Genomic DNA, 22356 nt, shown 5'->3' with positions numbered 1-22356 from the left:
GTCCTTAAATGAAGGGCTTTGGGTGGGGTGGGGGCTCAGAGAAGGGAACGGTGTGCTTTGGGAAGAGAATGATGCCCTGAGCCCGAGTTTCCCAGCTTATAACCCATGCACCACACACACACACACACACACACACACACACACACACACCTCCCAGGCTGCACTTCTGGCCGCCTCTGGGGTTGTGGCCCCAACCTCAGTGGGGAGCCGCAGGTGGGGAAACACCGGCTGCCTCGGTCCTGCCCCGGTCCCGCCCCACCCCAGTTCCTTCCTCCTTTCTACATTCTAGTGTAACTTGCATTTCCCCAGCCGGATCCTTTTCAGATCCCTGGTTCCCCGCCAAGGACTCAAGGCTTTGCCAGCTCTGGAGGACAAAGACATGGCCAGGAGCCCCGACAACGTGCCAAGGTGGGCGACGCTGGTGGTGCTGGCTGCCCTGGGCACAGCTGTGACAGAGGCCACCAACCCCGGCATCGTGGTCAGAATCACCCAGAAGGGCCTGGATTACGGTAGGCCTTCCTTCCCTCCTCTCCTGCCCTGAGGAGCATTTATTGAGCGCCTGCTGTATGCAGAAGCCCTTCACCTCCACTGCACGGCACACTCACAGCTCCTCAGAGTAGGCCCCTCACCCTGTCTTCCATAGGAAGAAACAGAGGCAAGGTGAGTTGCCCTAGATCACTAGGACTGGAGGGCTGGGCCCAGAGGACTCCATGTCCAGTACCCAGGCCCCACGGCCCAAGCCTCAGCTCTGGCATCTGCGCCGTTTATTTCTTCCCAAGCTGTTCTCAGCCTGCCATTTGCCTGGAGACTGCTGGCTCAGTCTTCCGCGTGGGCAGAGCTCAGGCAGGGGGTGAAGAGGTGGAGCAGGCGGCAGCGGCAGCGGAGCACAGGGCGGCTCTTCTTAATGGTTCCCCCAGGGCAGGCCTTGGTAGCTATATTGTGCACACTACCCAACTGAGTGACCGCAGGAGGGCCCCCCAGGCCACTCGTTCAGCCCCAGATAGAGGAGAGCAGGACAGGAAGCCGCTCCCGCGGAGGCTCTGACCTGCACCAGGCACCATGCTAGGAGCGTTACACACGATCTCGTTTCATCTTCATGTCACCCCTGAGTGGGACATACAGTTACTAGCAACATTTACAGATGAGCAAACTGACACTTGGAGAAGGTTCCGGGTAGGCCAGAGGGTCATCTGGATTTGAGCTGTGGCCTGGTCTGGTGTCCTTGCGTGGGGACTTCTCGATGCTGCCTCCCTGTGGCAGAGAGGCAAACTGCAGGAGAGTGGAGGAGAGCCAGCCCCAGAGAAATCAAACCAAGGAGAAGAGAGAATCCCACGCTGTGGTGTATTGCTGTGGCATCAGGACCGGACTCGGGGACCTAAACTACCATCCCTGAATTCCTACCCCAGCCCAGGCAGGACACCTCTGAATCCCAAGGGGAAAGAAATATGGTCCTGCTCTGAACACAGTGCTGGGGGGATCCGGAAGGCTTGCTAGGAACGGGGATTGGCAAGCAACAGGCTGCAGGCCAAATCTGGGCCACCGCATGCTTCTCTAAGTCCCAAGAGCTAGGAATGGCTTTCACATCTTTAAACAGTTAAAAAAAAAAGTCAAAAGAAGAATGATATCTCACAACATGTGAAAATTATACGAAATCAAAACTTCAGTGTTTATAAAGTTCTGCTGGAACATAACCACACCCAGCCATTTACATATTGTCTGTGGCCGCTTTGGTGCAATCAGAGCAGAGCTGAGTGGTTGTGACAGAGAAAGTGACCCACAGAGCCGAACATGTTTAGTATCTGGCCCCTTGCAGGAAACCTTAGCTTTACACCGTTCCCATCCCACCGTCCCTGCAATGGACCGGGCGAGGGCCTGCCTGCCCGCCTGCCCGCCCGCCCACCCGGCTCACAGGCTGTGCCCCTGACAACTGCCCCTGCTCTCTCTCCCCTCAGCCTGCCAGGAGGCCATGGCTGTGTTGCAGAAGGAGCTGGCGAAGATCGAGATTCCCTCTTTCTCGGGACAATTTAAGATCAAGTATTTGGGGAAAGGTGACTATAACTTCTACAGGTGAGGTCTGTCGAGCTCAAGCCTCAGTAGGTAGGACTCTGTAGGGTCCTGGGGCTACCAAAGCCTAGAATCACAGAGCCACAAACTCCCAGACTCAAAGAGGTTAGGACCCCAAAGCTAGTGTTTACACCGTCCCAAGGAGATACAATCCCCCCAAGCTCCCACCATAAAAATTATCTTTTAGGGCCCTGGCCGGTTGGCTCAGTGGTAGAGCGTTGGCCTGGCGTGCAGATGTCCCGGGTTCGATTCCCGGCCAGGGCACACAGGAGAAGCACCCATCTGCTTCTCCACCCCTCCCCCTCTCCTTCCTCTCTGTCTCTCTCTTCCCCTCCCGCAGCCAGGCTCCATTGGAGCAAAGATGGCCCAGGCGCTGGGGATGGCTCCTTGGCCTCCGCCCCAGGCGCTAGAGTGGCGCTGGTCGCGACAGAGCGATGCCCCGGAGGGGCAGAGCATAGCTCTCTGGTGGGCAGAGCTTCGCCCCCTGGTGGGCGTGCCGGGTGGATCCCGGTGGGGCGCATGCGGGAGTCTGTCTATCCCCGTTTCCAGCTTCAGAAAAATACAAAAAAAAAAAAAAAAATTATCTTTTAGGAACTCATCATGACTCCCTGGAGGATGTGTCATTAACCCCAAAACACTGTGGTAGGCCCATATATTAATTAGGATTTGGGGGAGGATGGTTCAAGGACAGAAAACCTAATCTAAAAGGGGCTAAACAGAAATTACTGGCTCACATGACTGAGACGTCCCTGGAGTAGTCTAGCTTCAGGTTCAGCCTGAGGCAGGCTCGTTGCATCCTGTTTCTCTCGTCACCTCTCAGTAACACTTCCCTTGGAGGGGTCTGATTCTCAGGTAGGGTGTCCTCTTCCCAGAGTCAACACCTCCTGCGGAAGAAGAGCGCCTTCTCCTTGTAACTCAAGCGAAACCCCTAAGATTCACTCTGATTGGTTCATCTTAGGTTATGTACAGCTTCCTGAGCCAATCCCTGTGGTCAGGAGAATATAATATGCTAATTAGTTTTATGCCCAAATCATAAGCTCCACCCCGTGAAGATGGAGGCAAAGTCAACTTTTTTTGGAGCAATGTGGAAAAGTTAAGGGACAGTTGTGTTAACACAATGAGGGGGTGTGGATGCTGGGCAGAAAATCCATCAATGTCTTGTAGAGAATTTTATACACCTATTCACTCAACACACATTTTTGAGCATATACTATGTGTCTGACACAGCAGGCTTTGCTACAATAGTGGGAAAAAAACACCCATTTCACCCCTTTACAGAACTTGCAATCAATGAGGGAACATATGTTATCTTTAGTGATTGTCACACACCCTGAAAGATAGAGATTATTGTGCCCATTATACAAATGAGGAAACTGAGGCTCAGGGTGATTAAGTGACCTGTCCAGGGTTACACAACAGTAAATTTAAAGCAGAATTCAGATGCAGAGTTGTCTGACTACAAAGCCTGGCCACTCTGCCCAGTGCCCAGGATTCTCTGGGTTGTCCTGGAATAAATGGGGTGTGGGGCCTGGCTGGGGAGGATGCGTCTATATCCGTTGGCTGAGTCCTGGTCTGGGCCCCCAGAAGACTAACTGGACATTTCTTCTTTGCAGCATGGTTGTCCGTGAAGTTGAGCTTCCCAGTTCCCAGATAAGACTGTTGCCCCATGAGGGCCTTGCTCTCTCTGTGACAAACGCCAATGTCAAGATCAGTGGAAAATGGAAGGCACGCAAGAATTTCATGTGCGTCTCCACGCCTGGGGTTTTTGAGTGTATGGGTGAACTCTTGGTGGTACTTAGAAGGGATGAGAGCTAGGACTTCAGAAATGCCCAATTTTTGTGTTGTCCATCACCACCATCACTTGTCCCCACAAGGTTCCTGGGGAAATTTTTCACATAAGAAGATGCAACATAACCTTTGGTTAATAGCTAAGCATTGTCCTAGTCTCCATACAGGACACTGACAAGGCTAAGTTAGTACATGTGGCTTAGGATGGAAAGCTAAGTGGGACCTTTAATTTACCCCATTATCAGTTAGCTATTGCTGTATAACAAACATCCCAGCTCAGTGCCTCATAACAAGCCATATGTTATCACTTACATATCTGTGTGTTGACTGGGTTTTCCCCATCTAGGCTGGGCTTAGCTGAGGTAGAGACCTGTCCTTTCCTCCTCTCTGGACTAGTCAGCTACCTACAGCATGTTCTTGGTGATGGCAGGGGTACAAAAAGGACAATAGGAAATATGCAGGTCCCCTTAAAGTCTAGACTCAGAACTGACCCATGGTGACTTCCACCCACGTGCCATTGGCCAAAGCAAGTCACATGGCCATACCCAAGGTCAAGAGTGTGGAAATGCATCCCTACCTCCACCAGCACAGGCAATGGCAAGGGTATGGGTGCAGGTCGGTATAAAAAACTAGAGCAAATCATCCAAACTATAAAACCGAATCTAAATATTAGGCTGGCATCATAGTAACCCCATCCACTAGTGACAGTGGCTCAAAATGACCAGTCACTTTAGCAACTCCTCTCCTTTAGAGTGAGTCCAGAGAGAAGATGAAGGAAAAGGCACCATGGTGAGGAGAAGGGTATGAATCTACCCTCCCCCACAGGGACCACTGGGTCTGTCCATTCCCTACAAGAAGTGCTGAGGTCTTCATTTGGGCTCTTTGTATGTATCATTTCACATACTGATCACACACACACACACACACACACACACACACACACACACACACACAAATAACAATACTTTATCACATTATAGAAGAGTGGACAAACTACATTTATGTCCACTGTCTTACCCAAAACTCATTTCATCCCCAAAGGAGGAGTTATGAACCCCACTTAATGAATAAGGACATTCATTAATTAAAGTCATTGACCCAAAACAACCATCTTTTTACTGGCAAAGCTGGTGTCCCACTGCTGATGTAGGTCTGTCTGGATGAGGACATTGAAGCTCAGAGAGGTGCAGAAACATTCCCAAAGCCACACAGCAGGGGCAGTGTTCTGCCAGGTGGACATGAGCTGAGACTTCAGTTTGGAATCCTGGATCTTTCATTCAGCTGCTGTGTGACCTTGGGCAAGCTGCCTCCCTCTCTGAGCTCCCTCTCCTCACCTGGAGTGGGGATAATAGCAAAATCTACCTTCCAGCGTTGGCTTGAAGTTCAAATGGCACCAGGGAAGAAAGTGCTTGCTCCAAGTCTTTTTCTCTTTGTCTCCCTTCAGCAAAGCCAGCGGCAACTTTGACTTGAGTGTGGAGGGCATCTCCATTTCGGCTGGTCTGAGGCTGAGCTGTGACCCCACCTCAGGCCACTCCACCGTCACCTGCACCAGCTGCAGCAACCACATTGACAGAGTCCATGTGCACGTCTCAGGCAGCCACCTGGGGTATGACCTTCTGGGGCTGTGGGTGGCAGAGGGGCATCAGGGAGAACTGTCCTAATCAGCCCGCCTTTAGAAAACACATCCCAAGGGCCACCTTGTTTAGAGGAGGGGACAGAGGTCCTCGAATGGAGCAGACACTGTCCCTGCCTCGAGGGATCACTTATCCACTCAACATGCATTCAGCAGACTTGACTGAGCTCTGACTATTGCCCCAGGCTCTGGGCTAAACCCTGTGAGTGCACTAGGTTATACAGTTCTCACCACAAAGCCGTAAGCATTCTGCCAGCCAGCCAGTCAATAAATACCTGCTAAGAATCCTACGCATCAGGCTTAAGCAACACACTCAAGCACCAGCAGTGGCCAATGCCAATTTAGCAACAGCTAACAGCGATTGGAGGCTTACGGTGTGCCCAGCAATGTTTTTAGCAAGTGCATTAGCTCATTTAATCCATACAATAGATTAGTCTATCATTACCCATTTTCAGAGGAGACAACCCAGGCTCAGGAAGGCTAGGAAATAACCCGAGTGTTCATACCTAGTGATTATGGAGAAGGGATTCAGCCCAAGACTGGCCGGCCCCTGATTCTCAGCCATACAGTTCCCGTTCTCATGAAGCTTCCAGCCCAGTGGGAAGACAAACATTAATTAAATCATTGCATGAGTGAGTGGCTCACAAAGAAGTTCAAAAGGAGATAAGAGCTAAGAAAACGAGGTACAGTGTGGGGCAAACACAAAGAACAGGAGGATCTGGTATGGTCTGAGGGTTAGCCAGTTCTTCCTTGATGAAATGACATTTAAGTTGAGATGAAAAGAATAAGTGGGAGGGGAGCGAGGAGGGAGGAAAGGGAGGGGTAGGGGGTAGGGGAGGGGCACAAAGAAAACCAGATAGAAGGTGATGGAAGACAATTTGACTTTGGGTGATGGGTATGCAACATAATCAAGTGTCAGAATAACCTGGAGATGTTTTCTCTGAATCTATGTACCCTAATTAATCAATGTCACCCCATTAAAATTAGTAATAAAGGGGGAAAAAGAATAAGTGGGAGTTAACTAGGTAATTACATTGTTGGAGACAGGGGGTGTTTTAAGCAGAGAGAACAGCATGTGCAAAGGCCCTGGGGTGGGAGGAAGCCCAGGCCACATGAGGATATGGCAGAATGGCGTGGCTAGAGGGCAGAGAAGAAGACGAGTGGCAAGGACTGAGGCTGAGATAGGGCAGGGGCCCGGCCACACCCCTGTTGAAGAAATAACCTTATAAACAGGTCACTGCACACAGGGGCAAGGTGTCTCATGGGGTGTGTGCAGTTGCATTCCAGGGACAAGGGTGCCTAGGCCTTTTTGGAGGTGAAAGGAAGGTTTTCCGGATGAGACTACCTCCCCAGGGCAGCTCAGGGACACCTGAGAAGCCTCATGCATGTCCCCACATGTCAATCTCCAGGTGGCTGATCCAACTTTTCCACAAAAAAATCGAGTCTTCGCTCCAAAACATCATGAGCAGCAAGGTAGGACGGGCTCAGTTTCTCTGTACCGGTCAGAGCGAGAGGGGCCCTCCGTGTCCACACACCGCATGCATCCCTGGACACTTCTGTCCCCCAGGCCTCCCCGGAGGTCCTCCCAGCCCTTCGAAGCCACAGCTCCAGCCCTAAGCCTCAGGCATGTCTATTTTTCTGAGGGTCCAGTGAGAGGCTAAGAAAGGGACACAGCAATACACGCACACAAACCGCCACGCCGGCTTGGATCGCCTCTGTTCTCCCCCCAACAGTCGTCCCTGCGGAGAATCCGCCATCCTCTCCCCACCAACCGCTTGTCTCAGACCTCTGGCCTCCTCCCCCAACCCCGTCCCTCCCCGGACCCCCTGCAGGTTGCTCCCCACCCAGGAAATGTGCAGTTGTTGAGGTGGCCAAACTATTCCGGGAGGCTGGAGCTGGTATGAATGACAGGCACTGGCCAGTCCTCCAACCCTGCCTTCACTCTAGCTCCCTTGCCCCCAGCCAACTTCTTCAGGGCAGGAAAGGGGCCGTTCATTGGGTCGGTTTTCCATTACTAAACCGTCAGCTTTCAGGAATCCTCTGAGCCTGTCTCCCAAGCCAAGTAAGCTTGGGCTTTCTCCAGAGGGCACTGGGGAGCCATTGAAGGTTTTAGGCAAGGGCGTGACTTGCCTAGATCTGCGCTTTAGGACAATCTCTCTGCTGACTGCCGTGAGAATGGCTGGAGGGGCCAACAATGAGAGCAGGAGTTTGGGGGAGACTGAGGAAGCTATGCAGTCTTCCAGAGAGGAGGCTTTAAACGGGGTCAGTACCTTTACCCCGTTAAAGGTACTGACAACGTGGGTAGGGAGAAATCAGCCAAATGAGATCGTTTATCTGAAGGCACTGTCAAAAATTTGTTATTTGTTTTTTGTTTTTTTTACAATCAATGCATAGTTGTCAAAATGTATAACACATTTTGGATGTGGATTATACAATGGTCAGAATTTCTGGGTTTTCATTCTAGCTCTAGGGCTGAACTAGGTATATAAACTCAAGCAAAGAACTTGACCTTTCTGAACCTCAGTTTCACCATCTTGTAAAATGGGGACCCTAGGACCTTCTTCAGTAAGCTGCTGTAAGGATTACTGAGATTATGCAGACCCATAGTTCAACTCTCTTTGTAATTAACGAATAGCATAAGGGGACTGTTAGCATATATTTAACATTTGGAACTATTAAAGCAGATTATTTCTTGGTGACACCCTAAGAGTGGCCCCTCAATAGTGTCCAAGCTAATACTGCTGCTGCTGGTGAAGACGACTGATTGTGGGGAAGATGACGATGATGACGATAACGGTGATAAAGATGATGGTGGTGAAGATGGATGGCTGCCAAAATATAGATACCCATTAGTGAAGTTCCACACTAGAGTAGGAAATAAAATGCACATTATCTAGTCATATGCGGTTACTATTTCCAAGGTACATGTTGGACTCTGAGTCTCCTGGTGGCCAAAGAGAAAAGGGAGGCTTGGTTAGCTCCATGATTTTCAAGGAAACATTCCAAGAAAGCGAAACGTGTCTGGATCATTACTCCCAAAGAACATTGTCCACTGTGGGAAGTCCCCACTGATCACGTCTCGTGTTCTCCCCAGATCTGCCAGATAGTGGTCAGTTCTGTGTCCTCCAGACTGGAACCTTTTTTCCAGACACTCCCAGGTAAGTGCTGGGTGGGGCCGAGGAGTCGGGGAGAAGGGGGAGAAGGGTGGGGAGTCAGCTTGTGATTCCTCTTCTTTCCCTCTAGTGACAGCCAAGATAGATAATGTGGCCGGGATCGACTACTCACTGTTGGCACCTCCAGCTGCCACAGCCGAGACCCTGGATGGGCAGCTGAAGGTGAGACTAACTGAGAATCCTATACCCTCACTCCCGGGGCTCCCCGTCATCCTTGGAAACAAATCTTGCAAAGACTCCACCCCCTTCCTCTGTCCTCAACTACCCGGCGACCCCACACTGAACCTTCTTTCCACTCCAGTCACGCTGGCCTCCCTGTCATTCCTGAAATGCACTCCGCCTGCTTTATCTCCAGGGTCTTAGCACTCGCTGCTACTTTTTAATCCTTAATCCAACTTTAGGGGATGCTGACCCTGCATCAAAGATGCTGGCTGCCCAGGGGGCTCTCGCCTAGATATGAGACGCCTTCTCCGACCACTGTCGCTGAAAGAGCTCCCTCCTCTTGCCCCATGTCTTGCTTTATTTTTCTCAGCAGCATTTATTACTAATACAAACACACAGAATCACTCACTTGGATGAAAAGGAAGGGGCTAGGACGGCTTTGTTCTTTACCGTATGGGCAGCACCCAGAACTGTGCTCAGCATATAGTAGGTGTTCAATAAATACTTTTCGGATGGATGGGTGGAATTCCATTTCATGCTATTCCTCCCTCATTCACCATCCTCCAACCGGACACACTGGCCTTGAGCCTCCGCAACGCATCATGTCTGTTCCCTCCTCGGGGACTGGTCCTATCCAGGCCCTCTGCAGAAACTCCCCTCCCTCGTATGCCCTCCGCTACCCTCTGGCTTCTTAATTTTCAGTGACGGAATGATTCAACAGCACAGAGAACATTATACACTCTCCACATACCCACCACAGAGAACATTATACATTCTCACATACCCACCACCCAGATTTTTTTTTTTTTTTTTTGCATTTTTCTGAAGCTGGAAACAGGGAGAGACAGTCAGACAGACTCTCGCATGCGCCCGACCGGGATCCACCTGGCACGCCCACCAGGGGCGATGCTCTGTCCACCAGGGGGCGATGCTCTGCCCATCCTGGGTGTCGCCATGTTGCGACCAGAGCCACTCTAGCGCCTGAGGCAGAGGCCACAGAGCCATCCCCAGCGCCCGGGCCATCTTTGCTCCAATGGAGCCTTGACTGCGGGAGGGGAAGAGAGAGACAGAGAGGAAGGCGCGGCGGAGGGGTGGAGAAGCAAATGGGCGCTTCTCCTGTGTGCCCTGGCCGGGAATCGAACCCGGGTCCTCCGCACACTAGGCCGACGCTCTACCGCTGAGCCAACCGGCCAGGGCCCACCACCCAGATTTAAGAAATGTTACCATTTGTCATACTGGCTTCTGATTTTTTTAAAAAAGGAAACATTGTAGAAATAAATAGCTCAGGCCCCCCGGGACCCCCTTCTCCAACCCCAGCCACCCCACTCCCCCCAAGGGAGGTAATTGCGCTGATGACATTGGCATGTGTCCTTCTTGCCTACGTTTTCATACTTGTTGTATTCTATATCTATGTGTGTCGGTACTTCTCATACAGTATGTTTTATAGGCCTTTAAATTTTATATAAATATAGTATCTTACCATATGTATCCATCTACAATTTGCTTCTTTATAACTCGATGTTATTATTTTTTCAGCCAAATAAATTACCTGCTTTTGCAGAGTGTTGCTAAATTGCTCTGCAAAAAGCATATAAACATATATTCTCCAACAACCCGTGAACTCTTTTACCAAAAACCGGATGGCATGGGTTTAAAATATAAAATGCAGTCAAAACAGCTCACCTCTCCCTTTACAGTGATTGCCAGTTTGATAGATGAAAAGACAAAAACTAACAGAGCCTGTTGTTCTTTTAGCAGAATTTCTGCGCTTCCTGGCGAGGGGGAGGCAGAGCCCCGGAGCTTTGGCAGTGCGGTGCCAGAGCCCGATGCCCAGGTTCCGTTCCCAACTATGCCACTTACCCGAGTGACCTGGGGCGAGCCACTTCACCTCCCATGTCTCAGTGTCCGCTCCTGCCAACCGGGCATGATCACACCTGCCTCCAGGGTTGGCAGGAGGGGCACGTAGGCCTCATACCCAGGAGACGTTTGATGCTGTCGTTGGTTTCTGGCCATGTGGTTTTCTCCTCTGTGATGCATAGTTGGCATCTTCAGCTCATTTTTTTCCCCCTGGAATGGAAACATTGATTTATAATTCCTGAAGGATGCCCACCCTCACTCTTGCCTCCACCCCCAGGGGGAGTTTTTCAGCCTGGCCCACCGCACCCCGCCTCCCTTCACCCCTCCGGCGCTGGCCTTTCCCACCGACCATGAACACATGATCTACCTGGGCATCTCCGACTATTTCTTCAACACGGCCGGGCTCGTGTACCAACAGGCTGGAGCCCTGAACCTGACCCTGAGGGACGACATGGTGAGGTCGGGCTGGGGGTGGGTGGGGGAGGAGAAGCCGACGGCCTGGGTTTGAGTCTGTCCATGCCAGAGAGATCGAGGTCTGGACTCTGGAGTCAGCCAGACCTGAGTTCGAATATCGGCCCCCTCTTTTCCAGCTGGGCCACCTTGGGTGGGTTAGTCCACCTCTCGGGATCTCAGTTCCCTCCTCTGTAAAACACAAAGAGCAGTTTTTACCTCCAAAGAGGGTAATGAGGATTAAATGCGAGACGAACGCATGACAAGCACTCAGCACAGACCTAGCATGCGGGAAGTCCTCAGTGAGTACTCAAGTAACAGCCAAAGAGGACTGAGTACTTGCCTCACGTCAGGCTCTGTAGTCCAGTCTCAGCATCATGTCATTATTGCTGTCATCACCCTCGTTGTCTCTGCTATATTTACGGCTGAGTCCTGCTCTAGAACCTCAAAAAGAGGAGGTGACTGTCTCCAGAGTCCAGGCGCAGCCTGGTCCCAACCTGGTCACCAACCCCGTGAGGTTCATCCCACACCTCTCCTGGGAGGGATGTCATGTTCTCCCTCTCTGTCGAGGTACCACGGGGATGCTGAGCCCCGCCTGCCCCCCGTGGAAATAAACAAGACCACACGGATGAGAACTCTTCAGAGCAAGGGAGTCGGCCACCATCATTTGCATTTGGAAAAGACTCGAGGAGAGAGCTGGGATATGGATGGACGAATATGGATGGACGGACGGATGGACGGACGGATGGATGGATGATGATGATGATGGATGGATGATAATGAATGGATTGGATGGATGGATTGGATGGATGGATGGATGGATGGATGGATGGATGGATGGATGGATTGGATGGATGGATTGGATGGATGGATGGATGGATGGATTGGATGGATGGATGGATGGATGGATGGATGGATGATGATGGATAGATTGGATGGATGGATAAATGATGATGATGGATGGATGGATGGATGATGATGAATGGATTGGATGGATGGATGGATGGATGGATGGATGGATGGATGATGATGGATAGATTGGATGGATGGATGGATGAATGATGATGATGGATGGGTGGATGGATGGATGGATGGATGGATGGATGGATGGATGGGAAAACTTTCTAATGGGAAAAGAGGAGGGATTCGGTATGCATCCTAGGGAGTTTGTTGGATGAGGAAGCTGGAGAGGGGTTAATAGAAGCTTGGCATCGTGTATGATTGGTTTAAGAGCATATTTGACTTTTGGGGGGGCAAAAAATTAGGAAGCTGGCATTCACTGAGCATATCCTCACTGTGCTGGGTCGATTGCTGCAGTGTTCCGTTGTTCTATATGGTCCAGTCATTGTCTCTCACTGCTCATATAGAATCTGCCCCCTCATCTATAACATAATCCCCCAGAATCCTTCTCTCTTCTTTTGCTACAGATGCCAAAGAAATCCAAGTTCCGGCTCACAACCAAATTCTTTGGAACCCTCATACCCCAGGTGAGAAAAGGCCTGCCCCCCTGTGGTCAGTTCATGAGGTCGCCTGGAGATGCTGGGGGGTCAGGGCTCTGCTGAGTGGCCCAGTGGGAACTGCCCCCTCCTCCAGATCCAGAGACAGTCCAACCTCAGAGAGTGGCAGGAGATTTGCACAGCCCACCCCCAAACAAAGAAAGGCTCTTCGCAATCTGGTGCTCAGGTGTGAGGGAGGCCAGCTACCAGACTGTGCAGTCTTTAGGATTTAGTCAAAATGCAATGGCAAGACATTGGAGGTATTTATGTAGAACCAAGACAAGATGGGATTTAGAAACATTGAAATAAAATCGCCCCTTTTGTTGGTTGTCCCTGCTGGGGGCTGCAGGTGGCTAAGATGTTCCCCGACATGAACGTGCAGCTCCTCATCTGGGTCTCCTCCCCACCGCACCTCACTGTGTCCCCCGCTGGCCTCACCCTCATCCCTTCCCTGGAAGCCCAGGCCTTCGCTGTCCTCCCGAACTCCTCCCTGGCCCCTCTCTTCTTGCTTGGCATGGTAAGGTGTTGCAGGGTGTGGGGCAGATGGGGAGCCCTGGGCAGGGCCAAGAGCACCGCTCTCAGGGTTGGGGGACCATTGTGAATCCTGCCCAGATTCAAACCTGGACTGTGTCACTCTAGGGCCTGAGACCAGAGCCATTGCGCTAACTGCTTTGGGCTCCTACAGGAATTCATTCATTCAATTATTCATTCCACCATTGGCTCGAAATATGTGTACTCTTTCTGATTCACTCAGTCGTCTCTTCGGTCATTTAACTATGCATTTGTGTATTGTTCATTTCTTTATCCATTCAATTATTCATTTGGTTGCTAACTTGAAATATGCTATACCCTTTCTGGTTCATACATGCATTATTATTCATTTATTCATTTACTTATACCTTTGTTCAGTTGACCATTCATTTGTGTATTTGTTCTCTCTTTCGTTATTTATTCGTCCATGCATAACTTTGTTTATACCTTCACTTGTGTGTTTAATCCTTCACTCACCCAAGCTTTTATTCTACTGTTGATTTGTGCATTCATTCATTTGATCACTATGTCACTCCATGAGCATATGTCACTCACTGTGGCCTTGGGGGGGTTAATGGTCCAGGACACATCAACAAGCAGAAAGCAACGGGAAGATTACAGCCCCCCTCCACTCCCTCTGGCCTTCGGTTCCATGGGTCTGACCCGCAGTGTGGGCTCCTCTGCCGGCTTTCTGAAGCTGACCCCCCCTCCCAGTCTCGGAGGCCTTCCAGAGCCCCCGGGCCCTGGCCACGACTTCATCTCTTGGATTATTGCTTTGCAGACCATGAACGTTTCTGTGGAGGTCAGCACCAAGTCTGATAGGCTTGTCGGAAAGCTCAGCTTGGACAAGTAAGTGACCTGCGGGGACAGGGAAGGGGAGCTGCCCGTCCATCATGGTGTCCGTGGGCTAGCAATGACCTTATGATGTGTCAGGCACTAGGTCATTGATTTCCCATCCACCCATCACATGGAAGCTTCAGACAGTATGCAGAGGGCACAGGTTCCCGTTTTGCAGACAATGAAGCTAACACTCAGAGACAAAGTGACTCGCACGGGCCGCACATCACAGGGCAACCAACCATCTCAGTTTGCCCAGAGTTTCCCAGTTTTAGCACTGAAGTCCCGTGTCCAAGCCACCCCTCAGTCGTGGGCCAAGTCGTGGCTGGGCAGTGCCAGCTGATCCCACTCCACAGTGAACCTGAGCAGCCCCCAGCCTCCCCGCACCCCGCTCTTCCTTGGCACTTGGGAAACCCACTTCATCTTCTCCCCCCCCCCCCCATCCTTGGGCCTTTGTCAGCCCTCCCGCTCCGGGAGGCTCTGGGACCCACGTGCCGGGGTTTGCGTCCTGGCGGAGGAGATTGTTAGGAGTGTGATCTCTGAGGGGCAGCCTGCCTGCTTGTGCAGAGCGGCTCACTGCGGCGTGCAGCAGACTCTCCAACCGTCGGAGTCCCTGGCTGTCAAAGGGGCCCGGTCATTGTTCTTTGCTAGCAGCATTGTGGTGAGGATGAAATGAGACGTTGACACGTGTTGAGGTGTTTGGAACACTTCGGGGGATAAAATAAGTGCTCAGGAAGAGAGACACAGAAAAATGCAGAAACGGGGAGAGACGGCGAAAGAGACAGAGACAGAGATACACACAAAGGATAGAAGGAAAGGGAGAGGCATAGAGAGACAGTGCAAGATGGACGGACAGACAGACAGATAGGGAGCCACATTCAAAGGGAGCCTCTCAGAGAAAGACAGAGAGACACAAAAGGAAGGAAAAGATGGGGAGGTGACACACAGAGAGAAAGGAGAGAGACACTTGGACAGAGGAGATGCGGTGACCCCAACCTAGAGCCCGTGTCTACCTCTGAGTAACATTCACACCGTTTAAACTGAGTCGACCCCCGCCCCCGCCCACGTCCGCCTCCTCCCTGGCACAGAGCTGTCATCTTAACCTTGCGATCAGCCCCTGAGGGTTCCATGATGCACATTTCTGGTGGCGTCCTTTTGACATGTGTTACCTGCTTTGGAAACACGTAGATTTAATTTCCCTTGAAACACCCGTGGGCCTCTCAAGTAGAGGAGCTGGGGAGGGTCCAGCCGGGTGATGGCTGAGCTCAGACCTTCGGGGATATGCAGGATGGGGCTGAGAATCCGTAGGGCAAGCAGCCCTGGGGCTCCTAACTCTCGGTGGAAAAGAGTGAGTTTTCAGGCTTCGTAGGGTATTGGAGGCAACAAAAGCTTGTTAGAAATTCTACTTTGCTAATTGTTAGCTGTGTGGCCTCGGGCAGGTTGTGTGACCTCTGTGAGTGTCAGTTTTCTCATCTGTAACACAGGAGTGTGGCAGCCCTTACCTCTTGGGGTGTTAACAGGAATTCAATGGAACAAAATAGTCAACATAGTGAATGATAGGAGTTCAATGAGCAGCCATTTATTTCTCCCTTTCTCTGAGGTCACATTTTAGATGCCATAAAGGCTGCAAAGAAGGATAGTATATTGGCTTAGGTAACTGAAAAGTCTAAAGGCTTCAGGCAAGGGTGGATCCAAGTGCTTAAATAACATCCTTGGGACTCTTTTTTTTTTTTTTTTTTTTTGTATTTTTCTGAAGTTGGAAAGGGGAGACAGTCAGACAGACTCCCGCATGCACCTGACCAGGATCCACCCAGCACGCCCACCAGGGGGTGATGCTCTGCCCATCTGGGGCGTTGCTCTGCTGCAACCAGAGCCATTCTAGCGCCTGAGGCAAAGGCCACAGAGCCATCCCCAGCGCCCGGGCCATCTTTGCTCCAATGGAGCCTTGGCTGCGGGAGGGGAAGAGAGAAACAGAGAGGAAGGAGAGAGGGAGGGGTGGAGAAGCAGGTGGGCGCTTCTCCTGTGTGCCCTGGCCAGGAATCGAACCCTGGACTCCTGCATGCCAGGCCGACACTCCACCACTGAGCCAACCGGCCAGGGCCACATCCTTGGGACTCTTGACTCTCTCCGTCTCTTGGCTTTACGGTCACCTATGTTGGCTTCATTTTCTAGAAGGCTGACACCAAGTGGTGACAAAAATTGTCACCAGCAGCTCTCTAGTTTTCCTGGGAGAAAAGAACACCTCATTCCCAACATGTCCCGCAGAAGTCTTGAGACCAGCTCTCATTGGATAGCAGGAGTCGTGGGTCCATTCCTGAAGCAGTCACTGTGGCAAGGGAGCTAGAATCTGCCCTTTGGCCAGCCCACCCCCGAGCTCAGCACTAAGGATGTAGAGAATGGGCGATTTCCCCAAAGGAACACTCGGGGGGGGGGGGCTGTGGCCAGAGGAAGGGGGATAAATACTGGGTAGGGAAACCAGGCAGCAACCACCAGCGTGCTTTCTCCCCAGTAACTGCACTCTCCTATGAGGCAGACGAATGGTGCCTCAGCCGCCCCTCCCTTCCTCACAGGCTGCTCCTGGAACTGAAGCACTCTGACATCGGCCCCTTCTCGGTGAGTCTGAGGCCGCTGGCGGCTCCTTACTTCCCCCGATCTTGAGATATCAGGTCTTGAGGACCACTGGGCTCGTGGCATCCTTTCAGGTGGCCACCAGTGGTTCATTTGCACACAGTTTCCTTGAACAGCTGAAGAACATTTCCTTGAATCTCTGACACGCCCCCAAAGTCAGAGCATCCCAAGGTCCCCTCCAAATCTGATGGAACTGCAGCCACCTGTGTCTATCAGATGAGATGACAACAAAACAAAGGGCCCCAAAGCTACCTCGCTGCATATTCCTGGGTGTCCCGGTGCCGAGACTCTGGTTGGCATGATGACTCTGTGGGTAACTAACTTCTGCTTCCGCGGAAGATAAAAACGTTACGTTCCTAGACTCACGGGAAGAAGGGCACCACATTGATGAGCCCGGAGAATTACAGCCGGGGAAGGAAATTCAGTTGTTCCAGAAACAGAAATGTACATATCACACATTATAAGTGTCACCATTGTAGGTGATCCTCTGGAGGGTGTTTCCTTATTGTTGATTTTTTTTTTTTTTTACTGTTGCAAAAGCAAAAACATATATACATTATAGAACAATCCGAACCTACTGGTTTACCAAAGAAAGAAAAGAAAAACCATCTCCTAACTTCCCTCTTCATGAATACCTGGGTGTAGATCCTTCCAGACCTTTGGCTAAGTGTATTTAATGACGAAGGGAATGCTGTGGTTTCCGCAGCCTGCTTTTCCTTACTCAAAAGACATCGCGATCGCTTCTCGGCCTTTTGGCTAATAGGATCAAGTGTAGTAAAAGACATCGCGAGTACCTCTGTGATGGTACTTATATTGCTACAATGTCATTCCTAACTGTTACATAGTGGAACGGTTCAAAGCATCAAAGTGCCACCATGTCCTCCAGATAATTCCCCAAGTAGGGACATGTAAGTTGCTTTTTTTTTAATTAATTATTTTATTTATTTATTTATTTATTTTTTGATTCCACACCAAAGATTTATTGTCTAGCTTGGCCAAGCAGCGGCAACTCTGACAGAAATCTGAGGGAGAGCATTAAGTTGCTTTTTAAAAAATGTGTTTTTTTTTTTATTGCAGTATAGTTGGCATACAATATAATATCAGTTTTCATTTGTACAGCAGAGAGATTTGACATTTATCTACCTTACAATGTGGTCACCACACTAAGTCTATTAACCATCTGTCACTGCACCAAGTTATCATCCTGTAAAGGACTAGACCCCCCCTTCGCCATTTTCGCCCATCCCTCCATCCCCGTCCCCTCTGGCAACCCTCAGTTTGTGCGCTGTTTCTCTGAGTCCGTCGGTGTTTGTTGAGATTCCACATGAAATTATGCTGTATTTGTCTTTTCCTGTCTGACGTATTCACCTTCCAGGTCCATCCGTGATGTTGCAAATGGCAGAATCTCGCCCTTTTTGGTTGCTCAGTAGTACTCCATTGTTTTGGTTGTAGTCTTTGAGCATCCTTGCATCTGTTTCTGCCCATACCTTCATTGCTTCCTTAGCATAAATGCCTTAGAAGCCAGGTTGCGGCCCACCAGGCTCAGACATCTTTAAGGCTTTTGATGAACATGGCTGAATAGCCCGGGGAAGGTTGAACCAGTGTGCTCTCTAGCCCGCGGGGTCTGAGATGGGGAAGGTTGAACCAGTGTGCTCTCTAGCCCGCGGGGTCTGAGATGGGGAAGGTAGAACCAGTGTGCTCTCTAGCCCGCAGTGTCTGAGGTCGGGGAAGGTTGAACCAGTGTGCTCTCTAGCCTGCGGGGTCTGAGATGGGGAAGGTTGAACCAGTGTGCTCTCTAGCCCGCGGGGTCTGAGATGGGGAAGGTTGAACTAGTGTGCTCTCTAGCCCGCAGTGTCTGAGATGGGGAAGGTAGAACCAGTGTGCTCTCTAGCCCGCGGGGTCTGAGATGGGGAAGGTTGAACCAGTGTGCTCTCTAGCCCGCGGGGTCTGAGATGGGGAAGGTTGAACCAGTGTGCTCTCTAGCCCGCGGGGTCTGAGATGGGGAAGGTAGAACCAGTGTGCTCTCTAGCCTGCGGGGTCTGAGATGGGGAAGGTTGAACCAGTGTGCTCTCTAGCCCGCGGGGTCTGAGATCGGGGAAGGTTGAACTAGTGTGCTCTCTAGCCCGCAGTGTCTGAGATGGGGAAGGTAGAACCAGTGTGCTCTCTAGCCCGCGGGGTCTGAGATGGGGAAGGTTGAACCAGTGTGCTCTCTAGCCCGCGGGGTCTGAGATCGGGGAAGGTTGAACCAGTGTGCTCTCTAGCCCGCGGGGTCTGAGATGGGGAAGGTTGAACCAGTGTGCTCTCTAGCCCGCGGGGTCTGAGATGGGGAAGGTTGAACCAGTGTGCTCTCTAGCCCGCGGGGTCTGAGATGGGGAAGGTTGAACCAGTGTGCTCTCTAGCCCGCGGGGTCTGAGATCGAGGAAGGTTGAACCAGTGTGCTCTCTAGCCTGCAGTGTCTGAGATTGGGGAAGGTTGAACCAGTGTGCTCTCTAGCCCGCGGGGTCTGAGATGGGGAAGGTTGAACCAGTGTGCTCTCTAGCCCGCGGGGTCTGAGATGGGGAAGGTAGAACCAGTGTGCTCTCTAGCCCGCGGGGTCTGAGATGGGGAAGGTTGAACCAGTTGCTCTCTAGCCCGCGGGATCTGAGATCATGCATTTTCTCCCACCACAAAGCTGTTCACATCTGAATACTCTCTGCTGGGCTTCCTTACCTCTCCGCCTTGCACCTTGCGCTCTAGAACTCACTTTACATCTGGAAACTTCGAGTAAAAACGATGACTTCCGTGACCTTGATCGGGCTGTAGAGCTTGCACATCACTTGGGTCTGCCTCTCAGCAGTTTTCCGGCTGCGGGGTTGCCCTGCACGGGCAGGGAGGGTGGTGGAGGACTGCGGATGCCTCAGGACCTGACGTGGGGCCCAACCTCCTCCTGATTGCCAGGTTGGTTTGCTGCAGGCCGTCATGAACTATGTCATTCCCACTGCTGTGCTTCCCAAGGTTAACGGTAAGGAGCTTTGATTTTTCCGTCTCAGCAGAAGTGGTGGGGATCATTCCTAGAGCCACCTAATAATACCTGGTCCCAGTTGTGGCGCTCACCTCAAATGACCCTCAAATGGCATCTAACCCGGAGAAGGAACGGAAAGACAGGAACCCCCATGGATGGAGTTCTTATTACGTGCCCATCCAATCCTGATGAGATGGGAGAGTATTAGTATCTCCAGTTTCCATGGGAGGAGATCGGGGAAGGTAAAGGACGTAAGGAGACCAAAAGCGAAATGCCCAGGTCACAGAGCAGGTGAGAGATGGAACTTGGGTTTGATTCCGCCTCTGAAGCCAGAACCCTTGGTCTGTTTCCCAATCTGGGAGGAAGGCCGGGGAAGAAGCTCTCGGGTAAGGGCTTACAGGTCCCTCTCCGGTCCAGTAAGGCCGCCCACCTGGCTCTCTTGAGCCTCACCTGCCTCACCTGCTACCTTCTCCCCTGAGCCTCCCTTTGTCCCCACTGCAGAGCGGCTGCAGAAGGGCTTCCCTCTCCCGCTGCCCAGACGCATCCAGCTCTTCAACCTGGTGCTTCAGTCTTACCAGGTGAGTCCCAGACGTCTCCTGTCACCAGATCTCCCGCTAACTACAGCACCTAGTGCTGGAAAGCTTTCTCTACGCAAGCCCCCTGCTAAACCCTTTCCACCCTCGCAACCGCCCTGGAAAGTGGGTGCTCTGAGTCAACAGAGGAGGAAGACTCGAGGCTCAGAAACACCCCATGGCTACTACATGAAGTCCAGATCCAAAGCCAGGTCCCTGCTTTTAACCGTTGACATCATGCCCACCTGACACCTGGTGAAAACGGAACTCACTTGGTAGCCGCAAAGCCTCATCTACAAGGGGGTGGCATTTAATTATTGAGAAGTGTGTCCCATGCCTTCCCTGTGGGGTGTGGAGCCTGGTCATTGTCCGGCGAATTTAGATACAGGAGTGGACCGCCTCCTCTTGTCTTCCCCCCCCCCAGCAGTATCGGAGGCTGTTTACCCCGTCCTTGGAAGCATCTTCTCTTAGCTTTAGAGACACCCCCCTCCCTGTTTCCCAGCCCCCTCTCACTGGGGCCTTTACAGTCTCCTTTGCTGCTTCCTGCTCCCCCCTCCTTCCCAGAGGGAGTCCTCCAGGCCTCCTGCCCAGGCCTCTGCCTTTCCCCACCAGGGGCTTTCCCTGGTCACTGCCATCAGCTCAGGCGGAACAGCCACCCTGTGTCACCCCGTGACTTAGCCGTGTTTCCAGTTTCTTCTGCATTCCCGTCTTGTACATCTGTGGGGGCTTCCTCGGTGCCTCCAGCCTGTGGCCCACCACATCCCAGTGAAACTGATCATTCTGCAACCTCCTGTTATAATATTCCTTCCCTCGTCCGGTCCATGGCTTTTCTGATAGCCTCGTGGTCTCCACGGGAAACCCCCCATCACCCAGATTCCTCGCCCTCCCTTACTCCCGATGTCCAACCAACCCCCCAATTCTTTAGACCAGGGAACTAATGGGGCAAAGAGACTAGAAAAATCGATGAGAGAGCAGAGAAAACACATCTCCTATGTTGCCCGCCTTTTACCCAGTTCATCCTTAAAGAAAAAAAGACCACAACGCCGTGGCACAGTTCAACTTCTTCGTCTAGGAAAACTCTGAGTGAAGGGCACGAAGGAGCAAAGAGAAGTGGCTGTGCAGCCTTGACTGGAGCCAGGGCTCCCGTGAGCGGCCGTGAGGCCCGATGACAGAGCTGCCCAGGGGGTCTCCCTGTCAGAGCTGGAAGCAGCTGCCAGGCGCCACGATCTGCAGACCCCGGGGGGCCCCCAGCGCCCCCACTCCCTCCTGCCTTTCTGTCAGCAGACGGGCCCCACTCTGCTCTCTCCCTTCCAACAGACAGTCTCCCAAAGTCCCCTTCCAACAACCCGGCAGCCCCACCCGCACAGCAAGGTGATGACAGCATCCCCGTCTCTTCCTAGGATTTCCTGCTGTTCGGGGCGGATGTTCACTACAGCTGAAGTCGCCCTGGGGGCTGGCACGCCCCTCCAGCTCCCCCGCATGGGGTCAGCCACACCGGGAAGTGAGGGGTTGTCAACACCCATTTCCGATGGGCCCCCTGGGCACAGGCCACTTTTCTCCAGGGCTCCTTCTCTAGCCCTTGATCCAGAGACCTTGGCCAACTTCTCTGACCTCACTCAGGTCCTCAGGTTCAGAAGTGACCTAGACAGGGAGCCTTGCTCCTCGGCAGTGTGCGATGTGTGCTTCAGGGATTATGAGCTTCTTTCAAAAGCTAAGCCTGCACGAACGTTTCCGCCAGGAATCACATTTCCGCTGTAACCACGGTATTTCTCTTTGTGCTTCATACACACACACAAAAAACAAAGAAACCTGGGTTTGTTTCATGTGAAATTCTGTGTGATGATATTGTTTCTTGTTGTATGACCATTCATTCATTCTTTGGCTGTATTCAGCTTGGCCTGCAGCGCTGGTGTACAGCATGGACACAGTCACCTCTTTATTCTCTAGTGACTCTCTTGAGCTCCCCCACACACCTCTGTTAGTAAAACGTGTCATTGTTCCTCTGCGACCTCTTATACCAGGGGTCGGAAAACTTTTTGGCTGAGAGAGCCATGAACACCACATATTTTAAAATGTAATTCCATGAGAGCCATACAATGAACGACCCGTGTACATTACACATCATCCAATAAAAATTTGGTGTTGTCCCGGAGGACAGCTGTGA

At 51.7% G+C, this 22356-nt stretch overlaps 1 protein-coding gene across 1 annotated transcript; it reads left to right on the top strand.

Moving 5' to 3' along the window:
- The first annotated feature begins 269 nt into the window (after positions 1–269).
- On the top strand, positions 270–22276 carry BPI (bactericidal permeability increasing protein). Its single transcript, XM_066387834.1, has 15 exons — positions 270–509; positions 1953–2067; positions 3678–3806; positions 5297–5458; positions 6895–6958; positions 8580–8643; positions 8729–8820; positions 10955–11131; positions 12555–12614; positions 12973–13140; positions 13936–14003; positions 16562–16604; positions 19557–19620; positions 20122–20198; positions 21593–22276. The coding sequence occupies exons 1-15, from the start codon at positions 380–382 to the stop codon at positions 21629–21631; spliced, it is 1452 nt and encodes a 483-aa protein (XP_066243931.1). The 5' UTR covers positions 270–379; the 3' UTR covers positions 21632–22276.
- Positions 22277–22356: the final 80 nt, after the last annotated feature.

Source organism: Saccopteryx leptura, chromosome 5 (assembly GCF_036850995.1).
Source record: "Saccopteryx leptura isolate mSacLep1 chromosome 5, mSacLep1_pri_phased_curated, whole genome shotgun sequence".
Classification (NCBI taxonomy): Eukaryota; Metazoa; Chordata; class Mammalia; order Chiroptera; family Emballonuridae; genus Saccopteryx; species Saccopteryx leptura.
This window is presented reverse-complemented; position numbering and strand designations above follow the sequence as displayed.

Coding starts and splice junctions, on each gene's coding strand:
- BPI (XM_066387834.1), top strand. CDS start 380: ATGGCCAGGAGCCCCGACAACGTGCCAAGGTGGGCGACGCTGGTGGTG. Junction 11,132..12,554: donor TGACCCTGAGGGACGACATG/GTGAGGTCGGGC, acceptor CTTTTGCTACAG/ATGCCAAAGAAATCCAAGTT. Junction 19,621..20,121: donor TGTGCTTCCCAAGGTTAACG/GTAAGGAGCTTT, acceptor TCCCCACTGCAG/AGCGGCTGCAGAAGGGCTTC.